Raw genomic sequence first — 19,298 nt, forward strand, 5'->3', positions numbered from 1 at the left:
TCAACAATCTCGAAGAGAAAGTTCAAAATCTAGAGGCCGACAAGCCCAGATTCCGACAGAGAGTTGTTGGTCGATATCTGGCCTCTCAGGAATTCTGTGCGCGGCTTTAAGACCGCTTCGATGGAGGATAGACTGCCGCCCAGAGATGCATCGCCCATGCTGCTGGTTGGAAGAAGAAGGACTGGGCTAAAGTTGAAAAGGCTTTCAATGAGGAAGCTTACAAAATTCCTTCCGGCTTTGAGGAACAAAAGTTTTCTGATGAGGATCTTTTCAACTTGGTGCCGAGTGTTGATGACGACCCTAAAGACCCCAGCATTTTGAATTCCCCAGTGCCTGAAGATACACAAGCTTGAAGGGGCGGGCAGTCATCACCGACATCTTCCTAGGGGTCTTGCGTAGTTGAGCCTTATCAGCTATAACGTGTCATATGTAATACTTTGTTTTTTACTCAACTGTTTTTTGACAATGCTGTTTCATCGGCATGTACCCTTTTTTGTGGTGATGCCTGTCAATTGTCATCTTTAATTATTGTGGACATATTGTACTATTCGCACTTTTAACTATCACGTTATTTCTAATTATCAACTTTTTTTATATTTTTGTCAAAAAGATTTTTACTTGCTAAATTTCATATCTTGAGCAATCTTATCGGCTTTCATCTTTATATATATAGTTCTTTATCCTTACTCTCACCACATCTCCTGCACCCCCCTTGTGTATATGTTTGCTATGCAACCATATGCACTAGGGCAGAGATATGGTTGCTAATTCAAAGTACGATATCGGTCACCTACTGCTTTATTTTTTTAGCCAGTCAGGCACCCTCTCGGTGATCAATTATTAAGGATATGCCTCTTGTCGGCCTATACCTTAATTGATTTTACCGGTATTATATTTTAAACCAGCAACCTCGCAAATTAATGATTACAACTGATCAGGTTATAAGTTCATTAATTTCACGGAAGCGGTTTTTAGCTGTCTGTCCCACTTAACGGTGGTCTGTTAAGTAGAGGATGCCTATTTTCAACACAAGTTGTCTGAATCTTCTTATATTTATTGCTAATATCTTTAAGACGATATTAGCTTCAGCATTTACAAAAAGACTACATTTATTACACATAGTACTTCTTTAGTACTGCCGTATTCCAACATTTTTCAATGGTTTCCATCCATTGTTTCTAAGTAATAAGACCCTTGCCTTACCATATCCTTAATTCGATATGGCCCTTCCCAGTTTGCTGTTAGCTTTCCATCATTGTTTCCCTTTCCAGTTGCTGATGTTCTTCGCAAAACCAGATCTCCAGTACACAAAGGACGATAATCAACTCGCTTATTTTAGGCTCTTGACATCCTATCCTTGTAGGCAGCCGATTTAACTGTTGCCTTTTCCCGTACTTCTGGTAAGAAATCCAGCTACTGTCGTAACAACAAATCATTTTGATCTTCACAAAAATGCTGAATTCTGAATGTCGGTAATCCTAATTCTGCTGGCACCAATGCCTCCGTACCAAATACCAAGGTGAAAGGTGACTCTCCTGTTGCTTCTCTGACCGTTGTTCTGTTAGCCTAAAGGATTTCTGGTATTAAATCAGCCCATAAACCCTTCGCATCTTCAATTTTCTTTTTAATTGCCTTTATGATTTGCTTATTTGCGGATTCGACCTGGCCATTCGACTGTGGATGACATACTGCTGCATATGCAAACTTGACTTTGTACATTGCTAAAAGATCTTTGACTGGCTTACAATCAAATTGCGACCCATGATCAAACACCATTGCCATCGGCAAACCAAACCTGGTGAAGATACTCTTCCAGATGAACTTTTTTACTTCAAATGCTATTATATTTGCTACCGGGTCTGCCTCTATCCACTTTGTAAAGTAGTCAACCCCCACTATAAAAAACCTCCTTCCTCTTGTTGCTGAAGGAAATGGCCCTACTATATCCATCCCCCATTGAGTAAAAGGGATTGGATTAAGCATCGGAGTTATATCATCTGGTGGCAAATTGATTACAGGCGCAAATTTTTGACACTTTTCACACTTTTTTACATATCTGACGGCATCTTCATTCATAGTCGGCCAGTAAAATCCCCTTCTCATTGCTTCTCGTGATAGAGCTCTTGCACCGAGATGATTGTTGCAGGTGCCTTCATGTATTTCTTCAACTAACTTGGCTGACTCAACATCTGTTATGCATCTCTGCAACGGTAATGAAAATCCCCTTTTATACAATTGACCCTGATGCATAATAAACCACACACTATCTCTCCGCAACTTCCTTGATTCCCCCTTATCAAGCGGTAACGCCCAATACAGGAGATATGCCACAATTTTATCAAACCACTGGGTGCTGTTACTGATACACAGAACCGTTTCCAATTCTTCATCTATACTCTTTTGGGTTAAGATCTCCACCATAACCGTTCTCTCTAAATCATTAAAGCTCGAACTGGCCAATCTTGCCAACGCGTCGGCCTGCGCGTTCTGCGCTCTTGGTACCAGCTTTATTTCAAAATACTGCAACTGCGCTATTAACTGTTTCATTTTTTCAAGATACTTTATCATTGTTGGCTCTCGTGTTTCATATTCTCCGGTATACTGACTGGATACCAACTGTGAATCAGTTGTTAGAACTAGGCGTTTTGCTTCTGCTGCTACTGACAACTGAATCCCAGCTATTGTAGCTTCATATTCAGCTTCGTTGTTAGTGGCTTTGAACTTAAATTTCATTGCATATTCAAAAAGTTTGCCATCTGGAGCCGTTATTACAACTCCTGCCCCTGACCCTGTTGATGTTGCGGAGCCATCCACTGACACTTGCCAAGTTCCCAACTCTTCCTCTTCATCATTGTATGAGGTTTCAACAATGAAATTCGAAAGGGCCTGAGCCTTGATTGATGTTCTAGGCTTATAATGTATCTCGTACTTTGATAACTCTACTGCCCATGTTAATAATCGGCCCGACGTATCCATCTTTTGCAGCGACTTTTCCAATGGATGATTAATTAGAACATCTATAGGATGAGAATCAAAATACGGCCTCAACTTCCTTGCCGCCATTACCACTGCCAACGCCAATTTTTCAATTAACGGATACCTGCGCTCTGTCGCATTCAACACAACACATGACTGACAAAATATATCGGCATCTATTGTCTTTTTCTCTCGACTAGCAACACTGCTGCAGTTGTTTTTGGTGAGGCAGAGATGTAAAGTTGCAACAACTCGCCTCTCTCCGGTCTTTCTACCGTCGGGAGAGATCTCAAATGGTTTCTCACCACTTCTAGTGCATCGATTTGCTCTTTTACCCATTCAAATGTTTTATTTTTTCGTAAAACCATAAAAAACGGAAGGGCTTTATTAGCCGACTTGCTAATAAACCGGGTTAACCCTGCCATTCTCCCAGTTAATCTCTGTATGTCCCGAATAGTTTTCGGCTGCTTCATTTCCAGTACTGCATTCACTTTATCAGGATTTGCATCTATTCCCCGTTCGCTGACCATGAAGCCCAAAAACTTCCCTGATTGAACTGCGAATACACACTTCTCAGGATTCAATTTCATCTAATATCTTCGCAATGTTTCAAATGTTTCTTTCAAGTCCGCTATGTGATCTTCCTGCTCCTTACTCTTCACAATTGTATCATCCACATACACCTCCACATTTCGCCCCTTTTGCTTTTCAAAGATTTTATCTACCAACTTCTGATATGTAGCTCCCGCATTTTTTAACCCAAACGGCATTGCTTTATAACAATACACTCCGGCATCCGTTATAAAGGTTGTTTTGGCTCTATCTGCGTTGTGGAGACTGACCTGATGATATCTTGAGAATGCATCTAGGAAAATTAGCATTGCATGGCCGGAAGTGGAGTCTACTAGCTTATCTATACGAGGCAATGGATAGAAATCTTTCGAACAAGCTTTGTTTAAATCGGTGAAATCTACGCACATCCGCCATTTTTCCTGTCGGTTTCCTTACCATCACAACATTTGCTAACCATTCCGGATAGGTACATGGTTCAATAAACCCTGCTGCCAAGAGCTTGTTGACTTCAGCTTGTATAGTTTCTACTTTCTCAGTTGAGAAATTGCGCTTCATTTGTCTTATCGGTCTGAACTTCCTTTCTACGTTCAACTTATGCTCCATCACCCCTCGATGTATTCCTGGCATCTCACTCGCCGAGAATGCAAAAACATCTGCATTCTCACGCAACAGACTTATTAAGTGACATCTCATATCCACATCCATATCCGCCCCAACCTTAACCGTCCGACTCGAATTTCCTGGTTGAAACTCAACTTGCACTGTCTCTCCACCTGGCAACGACCTCGGAATCTCCTCTGGCCTTGCATCAACGTTTTTCATGGCTAAATCCTGCACTGTTGGTTCTTTTTCCTTCCTTGGATTATTCGGTATCGGACCATTCACAACTGGATTTTTCAAAGCCGTTATATAACAAGACTTTGCCATCACCTGGCCCCCATGAAAATTTTCAACTGCCCCCAAATTCGACACATAAGCTATTGTGAGATGATAAGTTGACACTACTGCCTGCACATCATGGATTATCGGTCTGCCGATAATTGCATTATACGCTGATGACACATCAACCACCAGGAACTCTGCCATCATATCCCTTGCCTTCGGCCCATCACCTAGTCTGACTGGTAACATTATACTTCCTTATGGCCTCACCGTTGACCCATTGAACCCAATAACCGGATAAGACACCGGTGTCAGATACTGCCTTCCTATTTTCATCTTAGTGAAAGCCTTCATAAACAGAACATTTGCTGAGCTACCCCCATCAACCAATACCCTTTTGATGTCAGCCCCATTTATCTTTGTTATCAGAACCAGCGGATCATCATGCGGGAAGACAATTCCCTTTGCATGTTCTTCTGTGAACACCACGTCAGGAATCGAAGCTGGCCGAGGGCGGCAATCAACATCCAAGGCATACACCAAATGACGATGTTCAGATAAGTGTTTCTTAGCGCCACTGATCGTTCCTCCATGCACTGGCCCTCCCGTTATCACATCTACTCTTCATGTGGGTAATGGTGGCATTCCTCCGTCACCTTGTCGAATTATCCCACCTTGTGGTCTTTCCGGCCTTGCTCCTAATTGTTGCCTTTCAATCTGCCGAGTGGGCGGCTGACCTCCTCCTGCATTTAGCCGATATTGAGCTAAATGCCCCTTTTTTATCAACTCCTCAATGTTATCTTTCAATTGTGTGCACTCTTCGGTATAAAGACCCACGTCTCTATGAAACATGCAATACTTTTTGACATCCCTAGGCCTTGCCTTCATCGGAATTGGCCTTGTCCATCCTTCTCAGTTCTGATTCACCGAATAAATTTCCACTCCAGGTGTATTTAACGGTGTATATGAACTGTACCGCATCGGCGGTTTTGCAGCCCTAACTTCCTGCCGACTTCCCCCTCCTCTGCCCTGGGTCGAAGTTCTCGGCCTTCCTCTTCCAGAGGTTGCACCCTCAAATTGATACTGACCCCTACCGGCGGTCACGCTCTTGTTACTTGTCTTCATCAGTTCCTCACTCTTGATGTAATCATGAGCTTTGTTAAAAGCAGTTGCCACGTCGAGAAGTTCTTTCGTGTAAGATAACGCTTAAACTCTGAATCATTTAAGTCGTTCATCAGAGCCATAACAACTATCTCTTGCTGCAACTTTGGAATTGTATTTGTCTCGTTAAACCGTCTAATATAATCCCTCAAAGACTCATCCGTCCTTTGCTCTACTGCCATCAATTCCCCTGAAGTTCTCTATCGCACACTGTTACTTACATATTGCCCCACAAAAATCTCAGTCAACCTCTCGAAACTGTTTATCATCCCATTTTCAAGATTATTGAACCAATCAGTCGCAGCCCCAATTAAAGTAGTCGGAAAGACTTTGCACCAAACAACATCCGAATTGGTGTACAACATCATATGTCCTTCATAGGACGTTATGAATCTACTTGGATCTCCTCTTCCATCATACCTACAGGTCGACATTTTAATTTTTTCCATTGGTTGATCCAAGATACTCTGTGCAAACGGTGATGCCCTTAACTGAACCACAGTTCGTGTCACTTGCCCCTCTACCTGGGAGCTTCTCTGCTGCTGAATTCTTGTACTAATGGTGTGACTTGAAGATTGACCTTCTGTCTGCCGTGGTGGTGTATGTGTTCTTAATGGCGACTCATTTTCGCGTCTCCTTGTCGAATTTGTTGCCAGATTGTGCTACTCATCCCGATTAGTTAACGACACTCCTCCTCCAACTTGTGCCGTTTCAGCCTCTTTCCTTTTCTTACTCATTGCACTCATCACCCTTGCTGCTATCTCCAAATCTTGTGGTGTGAACTCGGCCATAGGGTCCTCTTCCACTTCCACATTCCTTGGCGGAGTTAACGACATATGGTATCGGTTATCTTCTAGAGTGTGGGTTTCATCCTCTATCTCAATTTCAGGTTGTGTTGTAATCGGTCGATTTACTGTTCTACTAATTATTGGTGTTCCATTATTTTCGGCCATAATTGTTATTACTTTGTGTGTTAGGTTCTTAGGTGACAGAAGTGATCACTGTACTGTTGGCAGCTATACTGGGTTCATATCCTATAAACATATCAGCCTATTTACCAGCTATACTGGGTTCATATCCATATTTATGAAAGATGTCAGCCTGTTTCACATATCTTCCCATACATTAACATTCATAAGAATAGAAGTATAGATGACCAAAATAAGGTTAACCAAACAATAGGGTGAAAGACCCTTGTTCTTAATTGGAAAATACTATCCTACCTTTCATGTTGAAATTGTTCAAATGAAAATGGGACATGATTGTTGAAAGCTATCTGTTAAATGCAACTCTAATAAACGGGTCTGGGCCACACCCGATACAATTGTCCACTTTACACGACCAAGGAGCTGTTCCACCTCAAAACCATATGGCAATGAGGGGAGTAGCCCCTTAGCCTTATAAAGTGGATGCAATTTTCATATTATTTCAATGTGGTATACTTCCACATATAAACTCTTACTTATAAACTAAACCAATGTGGGACAACACACTACTCACATGTGGATTTTCTCATGGGCTTAACAAACTCTCTTGTATTCTGATAAGTGAGATCATGAAAAGATTGAATAAAGCCTTCATCAACTATAACGAAACTAATACGAGTATAAACCGTAGAAGTCAAGTGGGACAGATTCTACGCTTTATATAGCGATTGATTTTAGGATGAAACTACATGATCGAGAACTTTTCTCTAATATGGACTAGCTTAAATCTAATAACTAGGTCTATCTTCGACTATGTAGAAAAAACACCGTTATTATTGATCCAAAATTGTAGATTTCATGTGACAAATAATGAAAGATAGTTATATATGCCATGCTTCAATATAATAAAGAGATCATGAACTATTTCATATACTTTTTGAGTAATATTAAATAATAATAACTCACGTGTATCACCACCTTTAATCATCTTACTATATACATTTTTTTTTTTTTTTTTGCATGTTAGTTGATTAATATTCAGTTTAGCTTTAAATTGATTTTGGTTGTTGTTCATTATTTATTTTGGATTTTTGGTCATTGGTTTGGTACGTTACAAATAGAGTAGTTTGTTATTAACATTTAAGTGCACTTCAAATTATATTTGTCCATAATTTTTTAACATTAAAAAAATACCTTTCATTATTTAAATTTAAACAATCATATAATTGAGATATTCCCTAATATTCTTTCTCTAGTGACCAGCATATCATTTAGCACACAATGATAAATTTATTCAAAAAATAATACATTTAAAACAAATTGTCTTTTTTTTTTTTTTTTTTTTTTTTTTTTTTTTTTTTTTGACAATAGCAAAGGAACAATTTAAAACAAATTGTCGATGTCATGTTTGATCAAATCCAATTTTCCATTAGTTTTTTTAAACTAAACTATAATGGAATATTTTATATCTTTTTTATTCTATATGCTGCTAATAGTAAAATTGGTTTTAAGATCACTAAATGAAGATGGACTACTAAAATCAAGAACTCAATGAATATGTTTAGTTACCTGAAAATTACGTAACAACTTTCGCAAGATATTGTCGGCCTCAATAAACATCAACGGTTTAGTGGTAGCACCCTTTTTTTTTTTTTTTTTTTTTTTTTTATAAAGTTAACTTCGAGTTCTAGTGGCAAATGACTTCTAGAATTAACTATTATGTGCTCAAATGTTATAATATTTCCATACAAGATTACAAGTATTATACTTTTATATATGTATATATGTAATTATACATTGGTACGTACTTGTAATTACTGGCATTTTTACTTAAATTTATTGATACATAATTTAGAATCAAAAGAAATGATTTTATAAAGTAAAAAATAAGGTGGATGTATTAAAAAAAAATGTGAAATGCAAAGAACGCATAAAATAAGATGACACATGAGATTATTTTAAGTTTATTTATAGACAAAACAATAAGGTATAAATATAATAAATCATTGTTGACAAACTCGAATGAATTGAAACACGAACACAAATATGTGCACGGATATGAAATAAATTAAATATGAATATGAACACGAACATGAACATATGGATTATGAAGTGTATAATCAATTCTTCGACCGAAATTAAAAATACTAGTGTCATTGATGTTGTGGTTTTGTTAGGTAGATGGTTCTATTATGAATATAATGCCTAATTACAGGTTTTTCGTCATCAACATTAAACTATATAATCTTGATTAATATTTTACATTTCAGTGGGCAAAGCACCTAAACTAAACATTTATAAATAGCATAGTTTAATTTGTGTAATGACCTAACTCATATTATACATCCCTTTTTTTAGTAACTCCTCCTAATTAAGTTCTAATTACACCAAAAAAATGGAGCCAAATCAGTTAGTAAATACTACCATGAAGCATGAAACAACCCAACATAAAACCAACCCCGACGAAGAGATGAGCCAACGTCGCATTGATCGATTAGCCAACGACGAATTTGAGTACAAAAAACAAGCTCAATGGCTTCGAACCATGATCCTAGAAACAATTGACGGGTTGTTTACTACTACCTCACTTATGATGGGTGTTGGTGTGATCACAAAACATTATCATGTCAAGAGTATTGTTGTGCGACAGCGGAAGCAAAGGTCGAAAACAAACAAGAAAACAATAAAGAAATTCAATGCAAACAATAAGAACAACACCAAGAATTTACGTGGTTCACTATCGATGTGATAGCTACGTCCACGGGCACCGAGATCGAATGATTTCACTATAAACTGCAAAGATTACAAAGATGATTCTTGTATTTCTCAAGAACGGCTCTCACTCTGTCTCTCTTTTGACCCTAATACTGATATTAGGGAGGTTTTATATTAATCCCTAAAATAAAAGATACTTGGGCAAAAAGATAACATAAAAGATAACTTTAAATCGTAAAATCCGCGTCTCCGCATTTTTCCTTCTCCGCCCGGTCAGACCGGGCAAGGTCTGCCCGATCGGGCGCGAGAAGAAAACTCCATACGAATGCTTCAACGTATCCAACCCCCACCGCCCGGTCAGACCGGGCAAGGTCTGCCCGATCGGGCGAAGGCTCGCCCGGTCGGGCGAAGGCTCGCCCGGTCGGGCGCGAGAGCAGCTTCTTCAACGAATTTGCCAGGCACCTCTTCTTCTTCCGCCCGGTCAGACCGGGCAATGTCCGCCCGATCGGGCGGACAAAGCTACGAAGTACGAGTCACCTAATATACTTATCAACAATCTCCACCTTGACGAGAACTCGTAGTCAGCAAACGACCCCATCAAGACATAGTGAAAAAACATCTCAAGCCAAACCCGATGCAAGACTCATGCATAAGCCATACATCCCGATAAGTCTTCAACCAAGACCCATCACATACTCGTCTCCAAGTATAACAACTCATAATGCTCCACCTGCATCACAAGCCCCGGGCAAGCTCCACCTTAATGCCAACACACCTACACCAGGAGCTCCCCAACTTCGCCCCTCAGGGCCTACTACATCACGTAGTAATCAATATTTAGCAAGTCTAAGCAATGTTTAAACTTGCTAAACGGAACAGGCTTAGTGAAGAAATCAGCCGGGTTGTCAGCAGTCCCAATCTTCTTCACCTTAATCCTCTTGTCAGTACGCAAGAAATGATACCTGACATCAATGTGCTTCGTCCGATCATGGTGTACTTGATCTTTAGCTAAGCAAATCGCACTTAGACTATCACAATACACTGTAGCAAAATCCTGTGCAATACCCAGTTCACCTACTAGGCCTTTGAGCCAAATAGACTCCTTAGCTGCAGAAGTTAGAGCCATATACTCAGCTTCAGTAGTTGACAACGTAACTGATGACTGCAATGTAGACTTCCAACTAACCACAGAACCACCCAAAGTGAACACATAACCAGTCACAGACCTCCTGGTATCCACATCAGCTGCATAATCAGAATCACTGTACCCAGTGACCAAGCATTCCTTACCATTCCCGTACACAAGACCAATATCAGCTGTCCCTCTCAGGTAGCGAAAAATCCTTTTCACCCCTTGCCAGTGTTCCCTCCCAGGTCGAGCCATAAACCTGCTTACAACACTAACAGCATGCGCAATATCCGGCCTAGTACAGACCATAGCATACATCAAACAACCAACCGCGTTTGCATATGGAACTCTAGACATATAAGACAACTCCTCCTCTGATTGAGGTGACATAGACAAAGACAACTTACAACTAACAGTAGTTGGCGTACTTATAGGCTTCGATTTTTCCATCCCAAAACGAGACAAAATCTTTTCAATGTAGCTTTTCTGAGTCAAGAAAAGCTTACCTCTAGCCCGATCCCTGTAGATCTCCATACCCAAAATCTTCCTAGCTGCACCCAAGTCTTTCATGTCAAACTCCGAGTTAAGCATCTCCTTTAATCTAGCAATATCAGATTTATTCTTTGTGGCAACCAACATGTCATCAACATATAACAAAAGATAAATCATGGAACCATTATCCAGCTTACTATGATACACACAGCAATCATATGAATTCCTGTCAAAACCTTGTGAAACCATAAAAGAATCAAACCTTTTGTACCACTGTCGGGGGGATTGCTTAAGTCCATACAATGACTTTAGCAATCTGCAGGCATAGTGTTCCTTTCCAGGAGCTTCGAATCCTTCGGGCTGCTTCATCAGAATCTCCTCCTCCAAATCGCCATGAAGGAAGGCCGTTTTAACATCCAACTGCTCCAGCTCAAGATCAAAATGTGCTACAATTGACAATAACACACGGATAGAAGTATGTCGAACCACAGGTGAGAATATCTCAACAAAGTCAACCCCTTCTACCTGACTGAACCCCTTAGCAACTAGCCTAGCCTTAAAACGTATTTGCTCAGTTTCCGACAACCCTTCTTTCTTCTTGTAAATCCATTTACAACCCACAAGCTTCCTCCCTTCCGGTACCTTTACCAGTTCCCACACTCTGTTCTTGTAAAGGGACTGCATCTCTTCACCCATTGCGGCAAGCCATTGCGCAGACTCACTACAACTAATTGCTTGTTTATATGTGGCAGGTTCAAATGACTCTACATCATCAGCTACACTCAATGCATAACCTGTCATCGCATCAACACAGCAATTTCTTCCCTCCATCTCTTCAATCAATCTAACAGGCTTCTTGATAACTCGTTTAGGCATCTCAAGAATGGTGTCAGGTTGACTAGATGACCCCTGATTAGATTGCTCCACCTCATCCCCAGAGTTAGAATGAGTAGGAGTAATCTCAGGTTCAGGAGTACCCGGCACTGGAACATCAGCATCATCATCAATATATTGTACCCGAGGTAAATCAGCAATGGTAGACTGATGTACCTCAAGTACCCCATCTGTCTGTAATAAATTGTCTCCTTCCCTTCTCAAATCTGAAATCTCTGCATTTTTAATTGAATACATGGTGTTTTCATCGAAAGTAACATCCCTACTAAGAATGACCCGACCCTCCGAAGGTGAAAAAATTCTAAACCCCTTCACACCATCCCCGTACCCAACAAAACACCCCTTCTTGGCTCGTGGATCCAGCTTACCCTCAATAACATGATAATAAGCAACACAACCAAAAATCTTCAAATTCGAAAAATTAGGCAACTTACCACTCCAGATCTCAAACGGAATCTTGGAATCAATTCCAGAATGAGGGCCCCTATTAATGACATAACAAGCTGTTAACACAGCTTCACTCCAGTACCTCCTCCCAAGCCCTGCATTAGAGAGCATGCATCGAACTCTCTCTAGCAGTGTCTGATTAACCCGTTCTGCTACACCGTTCTGCTGTGGTGTCTTCCTGACAGTATGATGCCGACCTATACCCTCATCTGCACAGAACTGATTAAACTCGTCTTTGCAAAACTCTAGCCCATTGTCCGTTCGTAGCTTCTTGATCTTCCTTCCTTGTCGATTTTCCACCAAAGCTTTCCATTGCTTGAAAACTTTGAAGGCCTCATCCTTTGACTTAAGCAACCTAAGCCATGTGTATCGGGACTTGTCATCAACAAATGACACAAAATAGTGGTAACCTCCCATACCTTCAACTCTAGATGGACCCCAGCAATCTGAATGGATGTAATCGAGCACTGCATCAGTAATGTGAGCACCCTTGCTGAACTTTGACCTGTGTTTCTTACCAAACACACAATGCTCACAAAATTCAAGGTTGGCAACCTTGACCCCGGATAGAAGACCCCTCTTGGACAATAGCTGCATCCCCTTCTCCCCCATATGACCAAGCCTCATGTGCCAAATCTTAGTCATCTCCTGGTGAGATACAGATGCGCAAACCGCAGAACTAGGCAGTGTAACACCCTCAAAAACATAGAGGGTGTTCCTTTTGATACCCTTAAGTACCAACTCAGAACCTCTGAAAATACACAACTCCCCATCTGAAAACACACCATTGTACCCCAATTCATCCAGGGTACCCAATGAAATCAGATTCTTTCCTAAAGCAGGAACATGCCGTACATTAGTCAAAGTTAACCTCCGCCCATCAACAGTCCTCAACCTCATGGAACCAATACCTGTGACCTTACATGGAGCATTGTTACCGACTATAACCATACCCCCATTGCGAGGTTCATATGTATCAAACCAATCTCGACGTGGACACATATGGAACGAACACCCCGAATCTAGAACCCAGTTATCAGATAAATCATCAGACCTAGCAGAACTGACTAATGCTAAATCTTCCTCTGAATTATAGCTCTCATTCGGTTTCTCTTCAACTACAGCAGCCTGGGACTTGTTTTTCCTCACCGGACAATTATTCCTAAAGTGACCCGGTTCTTTACAGTAATAACATGTTTTAGTAGTAGTTTTACTAGATCCATCCTTGCCGTTTCCAGCACCCGACCCAGCATTGTTCCCCTTGTTAAACCCCTTATTCTTTTTAGACTTTCCGGACTTAACAAATAACCCACTACCATTATCCCCATTATCACTCGTAGCTTTCATTCTGAGTTCCCTAGTATGAAGTGCTGCCTTCACTTCTTCTAAGGTTATAGAATCCTTACCAACAACAAAAGACTCTACAAAATTCTCAAAGCTAGACGGTAGAGATACAAGTAAAATCAACGCAGCATCCTCATCATCAATTTTAACATCTAAATTACGTAAATCAAGCAAAATAGAGTTAAGTTTTTCTAGATGTTCCCGTAAGGAAGTACCTGACTGCATCCGGAGGCTAAACAACCGCTGTTTCAGTAATAATTTGTTGGTCAACGACTTAGTCATATACAATGACTCCAGCTTCAGCCACAATCCAGCCGCCGTTTCCTGATCAGCAACCTCCGTGATGATTTGATCATCAAGACTAAGTAATATGGTAGAGTGTGCCTTCTCTTCCATAACTTCTAACTGCGAGTCAGTCGGTCCGTCTCCTGACTCCGAAGTAGTACTCTTTGGAGCCAACGGACGCCATATCTGCTGTTGTTTTAACAGAGCCTTCATCTTAATTTGCCATAGCCCGAAACTATTTTTCCCGGTAAACTTCTCAATTCTTATTGTTGAATCTCCTGCCATTGTTATCTTCAAGAAACTCTCCAAGGATTGAACCTGAGCTCTGATACCAATTGTTGTGCGACAGCGGAAGCAAAGGTCGAAAACAAACAAGAAAACAATAAAGAAATTCAATGCAAACAATAAGAACAACACCAAGAATTTACGTGGTTCACTATCGATGTGATAGCTACGTCCACGGGCACCGAGATCGAATGATTTCACTATAAACTGCAAAGATTACAAAGATGATTCTTGTATTTCTCAAGAACGGCTCTCACTCTGTCTCTCTTTTGACCCTAATACTGATATTAGGGAGGTTTTATATTAATCCCTAAAATAAAAGATACTTGGGCAAAAAGATAACATAAAAGATAACTTTAAATCGTAAAATCCGCGTCTCCGCATTTTTCCTTCTCCGCCCGGTCAGACCGGGCAAGGTCTGCCCGATCGGGCGCGAGAAGAAAACTCCATACGAATGCTTCAACGTATCCAACCCCCACCGCCCGGTCAGACCGGGCAAGGTCTGCCCGATCGGGCGAAGGCTCGCCCGGTCGGGCGAAGGCTCGCCCGGTCGGGCGCGAGAGCAGCTTCTTCAACGAATTTGCCAGGCACCTCTTCTTCTTCCGCCCGGTCAGACCGGGCAATGTCCGCCCGATCGGGCGGACAAAGCTACGAAGTACGAGTCACCTAATATACTTATCAACAAGTATAATAGTACTTTGTGGGTTAGCGGGCATCCTTGTTGGGGCTATTATCACGGCGGTGGGTGAGTTTCGGTCTATTAGTAGTAGGAGAAGAGAGGCCGAGAAGGGATTAGTGCATCCATTACAGGGTGCTGTTTCGTCGGCCCTTGTGTTTTCGACGGGGGGCATGATCCCTTTGATGGCCAGGTTGTTTGTCAAGGGTTATGTTATAAGGTTTGGCGCGGTGGCAGGGGTGATGAGTATGTGTTTCGCGGTGTTTGGGTGGTTGGGGGCGTTTTTGGGTGGTGCATCTTGGTTTAGGGCTGGTTTGAGGGTTTTATTGTTTTGTTGGGTGGCTATGGCTTTTACACTTGATTTAGTTGTTCCTCAATGGTAATTGTTTTAGTTAACATGTTAGTTGTTCGTTTTCATATGCTATATCATTATATATACTCAATATATAGTATTATTGAAATTTAATAGCAGTATATGTTATTTCGTTATAATACATATAGTCGATCACTATAGCTTGGACACGTGGTGTAACATCATGTCCTACCTAGACAAACAAAATCGAATAATAATTGGTCATATCGGTTTTAAATTTTTAATGGATCAAGTTTAAGATTGATTATGATCCTTATTTACAAGGGATTGATACATAGAAAGTTTATAACAATTTGTGTAGATGAAATAATATTAGAGGAGTTTGAATAATCTCTTAATTATGTCACTCTTGGAAATGGCCTTACTAACTAATAAGTACTCCTAATTATAAGAAACTCCTGGCTAAGAAGTAAGGATTTATACAATAATTGTGGATTAATGGAATTTAACAACTGTGGTTCGTTGACAAAACTTTACTTGCTTATTAGCTTTAATAAAAGGGGTGCAGATCGTTTCTCTCCCGTGCAAATTATGCAATAGCAATATAGCATGTCCCTTTGCATGTCACAAGTTTCCTTGTAATATTTTGGAAATTTTGACAATTACCACCTTTTGTTTAGTCCATTTTAGCAATTACCACCTTCTATTTTTTTTTTGAAAATTATCAGCTTTTATTTTCAAAAACATCAAAAGTTACCACCTTCTTGCCTCCCAACTACCGCATAACATCATTTTGGGCTCATTCTTTCCCTTTCCTCTCTATTTCCCTCACATTTCTCATTCCTAACTCGATTCTCATCCCCCCTTTCACTTTTTTTTCCCCCAAACAATAAAAAACACTTCAATTCACTCCTCCAAATCAAAATTGACGAACAATTATTGGTGGTTTGGGGGAATAAAAGTGAAAGGGGAGATGAGAATCCAAATAAGAATGAGAAATGTGAGGGAAATAGGGAGGGAAGGAAAAGAATGGACCCAAAATGACGTCATGTGGTAGTTGGAGGGCAAGAAGGTGGTAACTTTTGATGTTTTTTAAAGTAGAAGGTGGTAATTTTCAAAAAAAAAAAAAAAAAATACAAGGTGATAATTGCTAAAATGGACATAACAGAAGGTGGTAATTGTCAAAATTTCCTAATATTTTACCAATAACTAAGTGAGAAATTGACAGACCTTTCAAACTTCAAATCATTAATATCATGTATCTGACTATTCTGGTTATTATTTGTTAGTTATAGTTGTCATTACCATTAGTAAAAATTCATTAAAAAAAAAAAAATGAATTGAGCGAGGCACACTCCTGGTCTCCTGGAGCTCACATCCTTTAAAGATTACACAAATTTATTAATATATGAAGTTAACGGCGATTTCACGGATGCCATTGAACTTTTTTAAAATTCATCGAATGTTATTGCGTTATTTAAAATTGACCAAATGCCATCTAATTTTGAAAAAATTTACCAAATGATATTAATGATTGATTCTCCATTAGTCATTAGGGTTAATGATGACACATGTCATTTTATGAATGATTCTTTTGACATACTATTTTAATTAAAATAAATTATTTCTCAATTTGCATATTAAAATATTTTACGTTAAGGTTTTGGGGATTAGATTAACCCTTATAGAAGTACAATTAAAGCTCTAAATTGATTAAAAAAAAATAACATAAATGCTCCATTTTATGTGTCAAGAAAATCTCGATTACATGTCGTTATTTTTTAACTATGAAAACTATACATGTAAGGTTTTGAGGGACATTTGGGTCCTTTGAAAGATCCAAATAAAGCTCAAAATTGGCAATTAATGACATAAATGTCTCGTTTTACATGTTAAGATTGTTAATTTTTTTACTGTGAAAATTGCAAAATGGCCCATTCACTTTATTTGTACCCAATTCTGAGCTTAAGTTAGATCCACAGAGGTCAAATAGCGACACGCAAATTGAGATATTTCTCGACATAAAAAAAAAAGAGTCGTTTACATTATTATTTTGCCAATTTCAAGCTTTATTTGTACCCATAACAGATAAAAAGGACCCAAAACCTTACCCGGGCAAATTTTTCCTAATAATATATAATTACAAATTTTTTTTTATAAAAATATACAAAAATTATTTACATAACAATAATATATGTGTTTTTATATATTGATAAAAAGTAGAGTCAAAGTAATCATATAAATAGTGTAAAAGACAAAATAATGTTGCGATTATTATGCAACAGATAGAGTAGTAAACAATGAACTTTAAATTATGTTGATTGTGTAAAAAAAGCAAGAAGTTGATAGGTAAAGACACCCAAAAAAAAAAAAAGTTTGTTAAGTGACTTTATACCCAAGCATTGGATAGTGAAATACGAAGTATATTATTAAGGGTCTGTATGTTCTGATTTATAGAATTGAGTTGAACTGAACTGAATTGATTGGAGTTGAACTGAACTGAATTGATTGGAGTTGAACTGAACTGAATTGATTGGAGTTGAACTGAATTGAACTGAACTAAATAGAGTTGAAATGAATTGTTTATGAGATAAGGAAATTAGGAACTAAAATGAACTGAACTGAAATAATTGGAATTGAACTGAACTGAAATTAAGCTTAAAGAAAACACGCGCTAAGAGGTAGTGGGTGGCGTATATGTGTGGAGGGCATAATCTTTTAATTTACTATTCCGTCATGTGTATGTGTTATCACACCGTAAGTGTTGAGACTGTATAATAGGGACACACTCTTTCCTAATAATAACTATTACGGACTTCAGTTGTGCTCTCCGTATTATTATTATTATTATATACCCTAATGTTTTTTATGCTTTCTGCCTCAGCAATCCATTCATATAGTTTGATAGTAATTAATCAACTTCTGCTATTACCTTGTCGGATATAGTTGTTAAAATCTCGAACCTGATCTTAAGGATCCTACAATTTTACAATCCAAATTTACGTGATCGATTCGGATCTTTGTTAGGAACTTAAAGTTTGTAGGATCTTACGATCATACTAGGATCTCAACACAACCCTAAGATTTTATTACGATCCTACAATCCGATCTAACATTTTACTATATTATGAGACTTTAATTTATTTTGACATATATATATTTTTTTATTATTACTCATTAGGTTATATGCAGCTCAATTTAATGCATTCAATAATTATCGCTAATAAATTAGCGAATCCGAGACATTAATATGATTTTATCAATTGATAACTTGTAATTGTCATAGTTAAGGTCTTATTCTTGACAAATTTGCACATAATTTATCAATTTTAAACTTGTGTTATTAATCTCCTAATTACCATACGGACAAAGCTAAATGAAGATCGACCTTTCTTAAGCAAATCAATGTCTTTTATCATTGAAACCCTTTAGAAAAAAATGTTTGAGTAACAATGTATGTTAAAGTCAGATCGTGTCAATTAATAAAAAAAATGAATAAAATATTTATAAATCATTAACATGATAAAGTATAATATATAATATTATTTGTTATAAATAAGTAGGATCTTACGATCCTACGATCCAATTCTATCGATTCGATCCCACCTCCCTCATCGATCTAAGGTAGGATCCCAATTCTAACAACCTTACTTTGATTGTACATAAAATGAAGTGAATATGATAGACTCTACATGACTATCATAATAACTGTTGTGAGTAATAATGCATGTTAAAGTCAGATCATAACGTGTTAATTAATAAAAAAATGAATAAAATATATATATATCATTAACATGATAAAGTATATAAATTGTGTATAAAGTCAAAAAATAATACTAAGTAAAGAGTAACAAAAGCCTATGAAAACTATTAAACCAATCATATCAACTAGCATGCATCAAAGCCAAAAAAAAATCCACCTTCCTTAAATTATTGAAATAGTGATTTTAACCACAAATTAATAAAGTTAATAGCTAGTGTTTTCATAAACATGTACTACTACTTATCCATGCATCTTTTGCTTTTCCATAAGATAAGTAGTGCTCATCCCCACTATTATTGTCCCTCTCAACTTCCTATAAATCACCATTTTATTTGTAGGCGTGTGTTCACCATACTCTTTTAATTAACTACAAAAATCATCTTATCTCATCATATTAAAAGTATTTGAACTCTTTTTTATTACATTAATAAATATAT

General features: G+C 38.5%; 2 protein-coding genes across 2 annotated transcripts; one reads left to right on the forward strand and one right to left on the reverse strand.

The window, feature by feature from the left end:
* Positions 1-1,566: 1,566 nt before the first annotated feature.
* LOC110725510 lies at positions 1,567-3,315 on the reverse strand. The gene has a single exon (XM_021904977.1). It carries the CDS (start codon positions 3,313-3,315, stop codon positions 1,567-1,569), a length of 1,749 nt encoding a protein of 582 aa, XP_021760669.1.
* A 5,269-nt stretch (positions 3,316-8,584) lies between these two features.
* LOC110725475 (vacuolar iron transporter homolog 1-like) lies at positions 8,585-15,417 on the forward strand. Its single transcript, XM_021904946.1, has 2 exons — positions 8,585-9,151; positions 14,795-15,417. Exons 1-2 carry the CDS (start codon positions 8,914-8,916, stop codon positions 15,166-15,168), a joined length of 612 nt encoding a protein of 203 aa, XP_021760638.1. The 5' UTR covers positions 8,585-8,913; the 3' UTR covers positions 15,169-15,417.
* The last annotated feature ends 3,881 nt before the right edge of the window (positions 15,418-19,298 follow it).

This window comes from Chenopodium quinoa, unplaced genomic scaffold (assembly GCF_001683475.1).
Source record: "Chenopodium quinoa cultivar QQ74 unplaced genomic scaffold, ASM168347v1, whole genome shotgun sequence".
In the NCBI taxonomy this organism is placed as follows: Eukaryota; Viridiplantae; Streptophyta; class Magnoliopsida; order Caryophyllales; family Amaranthaceae; genus Chenopodium; species Chenopodium quinoa.

Coding starts and splice junctions, on each gene's coding strand:
- LOC110725510 (XM_021904977.1), bottom strand. CDS start 3,315: ATGGGTAAAAGAGCAAATCGATGCACTAGAAGTGGTGAGAAACCATTT.
- LOC110725475 (XM_021904946.1), top strand. CDS start 8,914: ATGGAGCCAAATCAGTTAGTAAATACTACCATGAAGCATGAAACAACC. Junction 9,152..14,794: donor AAAACATTATCATGTCAAGA/GTATTGTTGTGC, acceptor ACTTATCAACAA/GTATAATAGTACTTTGTGGG.